At 33.2% G+C, this 11,125-nt stretch overlaps 1 protein-coding gene across 1 annotated transcript in view; it reads right to left on the bottom strand.

Annotated features, from left to right (window-relative positions):
* The window catches only part of HDX (highly divergent homeobox), a 52,943-nt gene that overhangs the window by 5,001 nt on the left and 36,817 nt on the right, over window positions 1-11,125 (bottom strand). The window contains exons 2-3 of the mRNA XM_012642677.1: window positions 9,058-9,204; window positions 2,888-4,003 (exon numbers count right to left, since the gene is read on the bottom strand). Coding sequence (XP_012498131.1) covers window positions 2,888-4,003; window positions 9,058-9,204 — 1,263 coding nt within the window. The remainder of the gene's footprint in view (window positions 1-2,887; window positions 4,004-9,057; window positions 9,205-11,125) is intronic.

Below are 11,125 nucleotides of genomic sequence, written 5' to 3'. Positions count from 1 at the left end.
AAAATATTTGCTCTCTACACATCCGATAAAGGGCTGATAACAAGAATCTATCTAGAACTTAAAAAAATCAACAAGGAAAAATCAAACAACCCCATCAATAAATGGGCTAAGGTAATGAACAGAAACTTCTCAAAAGTAGACAGAATAATTGCCATCAAACATATAAGAAAATGCTCAACATCTCTAATCATTAGAGAAATGCAAATCAAAACCACAGTGAGATATCACCTAACCCCAGTGAGATTGGCCTCTATTAAAAAATCTCAAAACAACAAATGCTGGCAAGATTGTGGAGAGACAGGAACACTCTTACACTGCTGGTGGGACTTCAAATTAGGGCAACCTCTGTGGAAAAGAATTTAGAGATACCTCAAAGAGCTAAAAATAGAAATACCATTCGATCTAGCAATAGCCCTATTTGGCATCTACCCAAAAGAGCAAAACACATTCCATAATAAAGACATCTGCACCCGAATGGTTTTGGCAGCACAATTCACTACTGCAAGGATGTGGAAACAACCCAAGTGTCCGTCAATCCATGAGTGGATTATTAAAATTTGGTTTATTTACACAATGGAATATTACTCAATTATAAGAAATGACAGTGATCTAGCACCTCTTATATTTTCCTGGATTGAACTTGAGCCCATTATCCGAAGTGAGGTATCACGCGATCAGAAGAATGGGCTCCACTTGTACTCACCATCAAATTGGTACTAACTGTTTAATACTATGGTGCTCACATGGCAGTAATATTCTCCAGGGACCAGGGGGATGGGAGGGGGTAAACTCACAACTAAAGGACACGGTGAGCATTGTAGAGGGGAAGGGCATTCCTCCAACCCTCGTTTGGGTGAGACAAAGACATAAAATGTAACCAAAATGTTTGTACCGTCATAATACCCTGAAATAAAAAAAGAAATAAATGTAGACCTACCATTCAATCCAGTAATCCCACTGCTTAATATCTACCCAAAGGAAATGAAGTCATTTTATGAAAAAGACACCTGCACTCAAATGTTTACTGCAGCACAATTCACAGTTTCAAAGATGTGGAATCAACCTCAGTGCCCATCAATTGATGAGTGGATAAGGAAAATGTGGTATATACACACACACACACACGCACACACACACATACCATGGAGTACTACTCAGCCATAAAAAGGAATGAAATACTGTTGTTTGTAGCAACTTGGATGGAACTGGAGACCATTATCCTAAGTGAAGTATCTCAGGAATGGAAAACCAAACACCATATATTCTCACTAATAAGTGAGAGTAATAGATGGGTACACATAGGCACAAAGCAATGTAAAGGACATTGGAAACCAAGAAGGAAGGGAGTGTGAGGTGGGGGGTTTGGGATAAAACTTACAATGAATGCTATTCTGGTGATGGGCATACAAAAAGCCCTATGTTAAGCATTTTACAAGGTATTTATGTAACAAAAACACTTGTACTCCCTTAACATTTTGAAATAAAACAAAAATAAATTACAAAAAAAAGAAAAGTGAGTCAATTCTCTATAAGGAATTATCATTAATGATAACAATGGAGCTTTTCTTGTGTTAGGGCTAGGTTCCAGAGGGATATTTCTAATATCATGTTATTGCTTTTAATTTTGAAGCAGGGAGTAGTAAGGTGGAGGAAGGTTAAAGAGGATTGTGCCTTAAATTGGTGAGAACACCCTGAAAGTATCTTAAATCCAGACAAACCGTAAGTATTATAGTTGAGCAGATAAGACAGTCCAGCCATTAGCAAGGAAAAATGGCAGACATTTGTGTCCTATTATTCAAATTCTCTAAAGCTGATTTTTCAAAGAGAAGATCTATGGTTTTAAGAGATGTTCTGCGGTAGGCTTATACCTTACTGTTAAAGTAATTATTTGAAACACATCTGAACAATTCAGTAGGTGAAACAGTAATTATACCTATTTTGTACACAGGTCTAAAGTTGTTTTAATTCTTACTCTGAATGTCTTTATAAACATTTATTTAAACTATCCAATTAATGTCTCACTTAGTTTTTTTTATTTTTTAATTTTTTTTATGTCACCATATTACAGAGGTACAAATGTTTAGGTTACATATATTGCCTTTGCCCCACCCGAGTCAAAGCTTAAAGTGTGTCCATCCCCCAGATGATACACACCACACCCATTAGGTGTGAATATACCCATCCCCTCTTCCTCCCTCCCATCTGCCCGACACCCAATGAATGTTACTACTATATGTGCACTTAAGTCATCAGGGAAATGCAAATCAAAACCACAATGAGATATCACTTATCTCCAGTGAGAATGGCCTTTATCAAAAAGTCCTAAAATAATAAATGTTGGTGTGTATGTGGAGATATAGGAACACTCACTTAATGTTTTCATAAAGCATTTACTTTTAGAAAAAGCAGTTGGTTTAGATGCCTCAGGTTCTGACTTCTCAGCCATCTAGAGAAATGATTGAATTGCCTGGCTATGTACGCAGGGAAGACACAACTCATCTAGTGACATCTCCCCAAAATGCAAACAAAACCATTACAGGAATAATCTATGTTCAAGACGATGTGCCTAGTCAATTTAATCCTATTTTAATGATTGGAAATGCCATGCTTCCTATAAAGCTACCATTTCCTGAATAAAATCATTTTAAATGTCAGGGGAAATCTGCCATGTTATAAAAATGACTATATTACGTGGGAAAAAGTCTCATCATTTTCAAACATGACAAAGAAAGCATGAGATTCTTCAAGGAGTTGACCCCAAGCCACTACTTTGAAGCAAAAAATTCAAATTACTTTAAAATATGAGTTAAGGGATCCAGGTCCCAAGTCTAATTTGGTATAAACCCAGTTTTTCTTTTAACTTTTATAAAGTAAGTTTATACATTACCTGGTAATTATTTTGGTTTTGTGATAATCTCAATTGGTTTGATGATGCAAAATGTGGAGAAAAATTACTCCGTGATGGATTTGTATTACTGTACATTGTACTTGATGCTGTATGTAATGAGGTCCGTGGTGTCAAATGGTAGTCTCTGTTTTGATAAAGTACATTGTCTGACAAATCTCTAATATTCACCATTTGTGAATTTGGCATATTTCTTCCTGGCCCAGGCAAGGTTGTACTTTGGTTCTCAGCTCGAAGGGAACTGCCACTTTCATAAAATCTTGAATAGCTTGGTATCTGTGCTCCCATTGATGCCAATTCTTCCTCTCTGGCATATTCATCCTCAGCATCTCCAGTCTCCATCGCAATGGACAAATAAGCTCCTTCTGCTGAGATAGGCTTCTGTGGGGCATTTCCTCCCAGAATTCTCTGGGGATAATCACTAACTGCCAATGAAAACACTTCACGGATCTCCAAATTTTGTGTTCTACAGTAAGGATCTCTAATAGTTGGCTTTTGCCCACATAAATTATGTGATGCTGGACTTGTGTATTCAGGCTTATATGCCCTTTGAATCCCAACTGGTTCAATTTTGCAAGGTCGGTGGCACACAGATGGCTTTTGAGGTACTGTCATTTCAGAAGCTTGCACTGAAGAGCTTCCATAGCTTTTCTTTGTGTGATTGAATACTGAGTTTCCAGCATTTAGCACACTTGTCTGTCTTGACAAAATAATTGTTTTTTCACCTAGGAGCAGGGAAGCATTTTTACAGTGTGCTACTTGTCTTTGGACAGGAATATGTAACTGAAATTCAGTATCACTTTTACTGGCTGTTTTCTGAATAGGGATTTTATGTGCTTCTGTAATTTGTGTATTTGTATGTTTGGTTGTTCCTTGCCTACTTGATGAACTGGCTGGACTGTATATGCCAGTTACAATGACATCATTATTGGCAGGTGTCCAAGAAGACTGTTGGCTTGAGGGTCGAGAAATATTAACCACATTTCTGACTGTGATGTCTGGAGCTGCCAAAGAGGTACCAGAAACAGTTCCTGTTGTTGCTGCTACTGATTCAGAATTCTTACTACTCATTTTTCTTCTCTTATTGCCAACCCACGTCTGGAAGAATAAAAAATGTTATTATGAAAATATCTTAACGATAAATTAAGAAAAAGTAATTTCTGAGTAATATATTATATTCTCATTTGTCATAGAACCAAAGCCTACACAAAGGTAAAAGAAAAAGATACGATAAAAGAAAAAGAAACTAAAGTATAAGGGCAAAAAGGACTCACGCTTAATAAATATCTAGGAACTTTGAGAACAGAGTATATTATTGATCCTCCTCAAAACCAATCCAATTAATATGTATCAAAACTTAAAAATGTTTATATTCTATAACCTAGTAAATACAGTTGTGGTAATTTATCCAAAAATAATCACAGATGTAGACAAAGTCATATGCAATGATGTTTACCATATATTTATTTATAATAGTGAAAAACTAGAAGTTTACTAAAGGTAGGCTATTTAATATTAGAAAATGCCCACAGTATTGTTAAACAAACATGCATTTGCAATATTAAGGTTCAGTGACTTCTATTATATAATTGTATCATAACAAAATATTCATTATTATAAACTGTATTGCAATATATCTCATACATGCATCTCTGTGCTATTGGTCTGTTAGAATGTAATACTAGAAGGGAAATTTCTAGGCTCTGATATTTTTAAAGTGACCTCCAATGTATGAGTTCTGGTTTCCTCACTCTCGCCAGAGTTTGCATTATCTCTTTGTAGTCATTACTAGTCCAGTAGCTAATAAAAGGTATATAATTGCTATTTTTATTTGGCTTTCTATGGTTACAATATGACTTTGATAGAATTGCTCATCCATTACCTTTACTCATTTTTATATTGGGGTGTTTGTCTTTTTAAATTGATTTGCAAGAGCAATTATCTACCAAAGATAATAACACTTTGTCAAAAGTTGCAAATATTTTTCAGCTTATCATTAATTTATGGTAGTTATATTATCCCTTATACTTTTTTATACTTACCAAATTTTACATAATATGTATTATTTTATAAACATAAAACAGTTATTAATAAAAATAATACCAGTGGTTGGCATTTAGGGTTTGATTACAAAATACACACTTTAATATAAGTAATTTATTATAATTATCTTAGTATTATTCCTCTGAGTCATGGTTCCTAAAGTATACAATTGCAATAAGAAATATTATGTTCCATAATGTGATTACTAAACTTTATTTATATACCATGATTTTTCCAAAATGCATACCATATTATAAGCTAACAAAACACATTAAACTATAAAATTAAACAAAACAAATGAATAAACAAAAACTTTTAAATGAATTAGTCTTGGACAAACATGGTGCAAGGTATATTTGTTTAACGTTTATATGAATGTGTTTTTGAAGGTCATATAAATTATCCAATATTCAGTGTTTATTGTAGAAAGTATATTTATACAGTGTATAATTATGCACAATATTAATGTTGGTGTAATACTGTAAATAAAAGCTTGCATGTACTGGATCCCCATTATGTGTTATTTATACATATTACTTCCTTTGCTAGATGTTTTTCTTTAATTGTATAAATGAACAAAACTGAGGTTCAGAAATAACAAGTAGCTTGTGAAAGGATATCCTGGTAGCAAGTGGCAGAGCGAAGATTCAAAGTCAATTCTACCTCACTTCAAAGCACATTCTTCTTCCACTACTGCTCATGTAGAGGTTGGAAACTCCTGAAATAGTCATCTCTATTGACCATTTTACTTTTATAATTATTATTTCTCCCATAAAGAGAATGCTCCAGAAACTGGGATGCTTCATTTTGCTTCACATGAGGCAGTGGAAATTTTAAATTCACTCTGATTTACTTTCATGAAACAACAGGAGTGATAACTACAAGTGGAAAGACATATGGATATAAATGTCACAGAAGACAGGGGAGAAAAATTGAACGGTTTAAAGTATATACTTGAGAAATATTTTTTTAAATGTAAAAAGGTGAATTTTACAAATATTCAAAATTAGTTGTGTATTATGGCTTTTCAAGGAAAAAAAAACACCTGTAGGAAGTATGATATATTTGTATGTAATTTTTACAAAAATATATAAGGGTCCCATTAAAAATAAACTTTTAATGGGAAAGCACAGTGAATTGGTAAAATTTGAATTCAAGAATTCCTACATTTGGATGGCAGTTCTGGGCCATTTTTACAAAAAAATAAACCCTTAACCTACTGTGTTTTCATCATACAATACCTACCTTAACTCAGGAAGTTTGAGTGATCTTAGTGCATTGCAAATTTGTGGCTTACTTACATAGTTTTATAGTTTATACATGTATATTATATATAGTCATCTAGTTTACTAGATATTTGTATTATGTACCCATTAAAAAGTAAAATGCTGTAGAATAATATCCATGTATATAGGAAACTCAGCTATCTAGAAACCTAGCAACCTCACTTGTCCAGAACACAGCCGAAACCGATGACACAAGATCCATGTACTTCACTAATAAGACAACCTCTAACTTTAAAACTCACTTTCTTTAACTTTATGCATAATTTAAACAAATTTGATATCCCAATCTACAACGAATTGGAAATAACAAAATAGAAGGGGCACTGTTGCTAGCGGTTGCTGTTGGCAAGTACCCTGATAGTACCCAAACTAAGAATGTTCGCTAACATTGCTCACTAAAAGGAAGAAAGGGAAAACATAACAAAACTGATGTGAGAAATCACTAAATAGCAGTCTAGGGTTCTTTAACAAGGGAGAAATTAACCCCATATACCTTACAAAGTTGTGAGCATTATTATTTCATAGCACAGTATAATAATTGATTTCCATAATGAAAACCCTGAGCCAAAAAGTAAGGGTTTAATTATTTTCCATTTTCTCAATTGAAGAAAAATAGGAAAGTATATAAGGAGGAAAGTATATAAGAAATGTTTCTTTTTAAAGTGTTGAAAATAAAGAAATTTCATTGCCTGAAGTTTCCTAATAACCGAATTAAATTTTACTAAAAGTTGTTCCATATAGGATTCAAAATTTAACAATGATTATAAGAATGTAAATGATTCTCCTTGTAAATGTCTCATTGATGAGAAAAAAATGAATCAAACAAAATCAATATGATGAGAATTGGGGGTTAGGAACTAAAAAAGCTATTCTACATAGAAAAAAAAAGAGAGAGAAAAAAAGTCATTTGAGTCATCAATTCTTGGTATCCATAAAATTCTCTTTCAGTTCTCTCAGAAATTCAATATCTCTAAACCTCTTTTTCTTTTCCTATACCTCCTTCCGTTTTCCTATTCCTTTACCCCACTACATTTATTGTTGCTTGGATGTTTTAACCTTTTAAATTTTCGTTACATTGGGATCAAGTTCTTAAAGTGGAACTTGAGTTATTTTAAGGAAAACACAACAAATAATACACTAAAATAATAAGGAAAGGTCTCTTTCAAGGAGAACATTCAGATCTAGCAAAATATCAGTGGCAGGGAAGTGAAGTTGTGGAATGATGAGTCTTCAAACAACTGTCTTTTCCTGAAACTGGAAAAGCTATCAAAACTGCATTGAGATTTGGATTAGGAAGACTGGATTTCTGTACAATTTATACTTTCCTGGAGTGGAGATAATGAATCTGTTTTATACAATTTCTTAAAACATAACATTTTACTTGTAATCTTACATTTTAAGAATTTATATCATTCATTCCCATTGTTTCTTTTAGATTTATACACCATCTGGAGCATAAATAGAAATCTCTGTATTTTGACACTCTCAATATTCAGGCACAATCAAGTAAGTTATGAGGGGAAGATTGCAATAACAAATTGGAAATATGAAAGATAATAGTCCACAATGCAGCTGCCTGGGAAAGCTTTTCATTTTAAGGTAACGGTAAGATAAAAGGAAGAAAAAGAAAAGAGGAAATTACTGCAGAAAAAACTGAGTTAGTACTTATAAAATACAAATATCATCAACTTGAAATAGTACACACTTTTTATTACTCTTTCTAAGACAATTAAATATTTTCCTGGGAAGTTTATTAAAGGTATTTCAAATAGGGCACTTAGAATTATCAATAGTAGATATTCTTACACAAATCTGAGCATGATGGTTGGTTTCAGCGAATAAGAAACAGATATCCTAGATATTTTCCCCTAGAATTGGTGTCATTTAATTTCCTATTTGAAAGTGAATATATCCTTTAGTCTTTTAGAAATGCATTTTCCAAAGAATTTTTTTTATCAAGAGAGTTTTACCTTTAGAGTCTTTTTAGGTACAAGCAACAGCAAACTAAACTTAAAAACACATGTCCTTTCTCTTTCCCAAATTAGCCTAACGAAAGCCAATGATGGGAAAGTTGCTAATCTTTGAATCACTAAGGTTTCACACCAAGAGGATTTGCAGCATGTTCAAACAGACATGAAAGGACCTATACATTCAATAAAATCTGTGACGAGTTCTGTTAGATCTGTCTTTTGCCTCCTCTCTATCACCTTCTCATTGCCTTTCACGAATGTGTGCAGTTCTTGATTTTTACAGCTGAATAACTATGATTGTCATAAAGAAAAATTTCCACCCTCGGGATTTCTTGTTCCTTTCTCACTAACCCACTAAAATGCATGCATTTTACTTAGAAGCAGAAAGTATTCATAAAACATACTAGGTTTTTCTAAAAACACAAAAATACTAAAGTTATAAATGCCTGATGAAATATTAAAATACAACAAAAATATGCTAAGTACACAGTATTCCCTCAGTCAATGCCTGTTTTATTGATCTCATTTTGGGAAGGTTATAGCTACATTAATTTGGAATTTAAAGAAAGCATAAGATCAACAATTAATCTTAAGGGTATTTATTAGTTTAAAGAACTGAGCTTTTTAAAGATATGTTTGTATCGCAAAGGTTTTAGTGTTTTCAAGGTAATTATAGAAATAAATACATACTAAATGATTAGCTTTATTTATCAAAAATTAGTATTGTGATGCCAGGGAAATTAAGCTGTTTATAATGTTACTGACTTCATACCCTGAATAGTTTTTCTCATATTAAGCAAATATCACTTGTAATAAAAAGCTATACATTCAAGTGTAAGACCTCAATACTTACCCTGACTACACTGAAGTCCAGTTTAGTCTCCTGCGCACACTGTAATATGAGCTGAAAGCAATTTTTACTTTGATTTGTCATTCCATTTTCATAATAACGCTGTAAAATCCTTTGTTGTTCTACAGTAAATACAGAACGTAGATTCATCTAAAAATAAAAGAAGATATCTGAAAATTGGAATAAAAATTTGGTATGTGTAGAATTTGTACACTTTTGTTTTTTGATACAATTTCAGTACTTCCAAGTTGCAAGATTTCTTTAACTGAATTAATCTCCAGTAATGGGCAATAATTTGTGTGCTAAAGGGAGACAGCTTCTCACTAAAAAAAATATGCATAATGCAAACACCTATTGAATTTGTTCAGAAAAGGTACCAAGTTTAAATACAAAAAAAAAAAATAGAAAAGGAAAAAGAGGAAAGCACTTATCTGGTTAGTGTCAGTGCATGGAGAAAAAAAGGTTCTTTCACTGAATAAATATTTATAACTAGTAAAGCCAGAGATTATGGTAGTCATACATGGTCAATTATCAACAGGGCCACTCACTGTTCTTTGTCAAGCAAGGCATCTGGCATATGTCTTACAGACAGAAGCTGTGCTCTGGAATAAAATGCTGCTTTTATTTTTCCTCTTTCTGAAATAAAGGGGTTCATTTTATATATTAAAACAAAATCTCTCTTTAAAGCTTCAAAATAAACAGGAAGGTTTAGTGAGTGTCAAAATTTCTTTGCTTTAGGAAATGCAATACTAAACAAAATAATTATTTTAATAATCATAGCGTGTAAATCAAAATTCAAAATCATGTGTTTTACTAAAAATAAACCATATAAAAACTATGTACCTTTTAATTAAATTGACACCATCAGAATTAGACAAGACGAGATAAGAAAAAAAAAAATTTTTAGTGTTTCCTGCCAAAAACCAAAATGTTTGATAATTAAGGAAAAACAGTTCTGTGAATATAAAGAAAAAAAGTCAAGTCAAACTCTATTTTAAAAAGGATGAATTCTAGTAGTGTACTTGATAAAGAACCCTTGAATTTGATTAAGGCAATTTCACGTTCTTGTTAAAAGTTGTCACACTGAAATTGTTAGTCCTAAAAGTTAACAGATAGAAAAAAACCTTTCCCAAGGCAAGTGTCTCTTTAAAATTAGGAAAACAGCAACCATGAAACACTATAAGCCAAAGCAAACAGAAAACTTTCTAGTATACTCTGTATGGAAACAAACAAGTACATTGACATGGAAATAAAAAAAATAACTTCTCTTTTTCTGAATACTTTTAAAAATAAAGCCATCTAATAAGGAAATGAAAGACAGTCCTACAGCCATCCACTGCAATTTGTGCACCTGACTTTCTTGACCACACAAGAATCTATTTCCCTATGCAATCTTAAGAGATCTCATAGGAGAAAATCAGTTGTGGGAGAGGCACCAGGAAAGATTAGGGTAGAGTTTCTCCCTAAAACATCAGAGACAAAGAACTGCACTAATTTTCTTTCTTTTTTTTAAATTTCAGAATATTGCAGGAGTACAAACACTTTGGGTACATACATTGCCTTTGCACCACCCAAGTCAGAGCTACAAGCCTGTCCATCCCCCAGAAAGTGTGCACCGCACCTATTAGGTGTGAATTTACCCATCCCCTCCTCACTCCTCCCACTTGCCCAATACCCGAAGAATGTTACTTCCATACATGCACATAAGTGTTGACCAATTAGTGCCAATTTAATGGTGAGTACATGTGGTGTTTGTTTTTCCATTTTTGTGATAATTCACATAGCAGAATGGGCTCCAGCTCCATCCAGGATAATAAAAGAGGTATTAGTTCACCATTGTTTTGTATGGCTGAGTAGTACTCCATGGTACACATATACCACATTTTATTAACCCACTCATGTACTGGTGGGCACTTAGGTTGATTCCACATCTTTGCAACTGTGAATTGTGCTGATATAGACATTCGAGTGCAGATATCTCTGAGAATCCAGATATAAAACCATCCTCACACAGCCATCAGATCTTTGACAAGGCAGACAAAAGCATACACTGGGGAAAAGAATCCCTATT

The sequence above is a fragment of the Propithecus coquereli genome, unplaced genomic scaffold (assembly GCF_000956105.1).
Source record: "Propithecus coquereli isolate 6110/MARCELLA unplaced genomic scaffold, Pcoq_1.0 Scaffold182, whole genome shotgun sequence".
In the NCBI taxonomy this organism is placed as follows: domain Eukaryota; kingdom Metazoa; phylum Chordata; class Mammalia; order Primates; family Indriidae; genus Propithecus; species Propithecus coquereli.
Note: the sequence above shows the minus strand (reverse complement) of the source record. Positions and strands in the feature narration are given on the sequence as shown.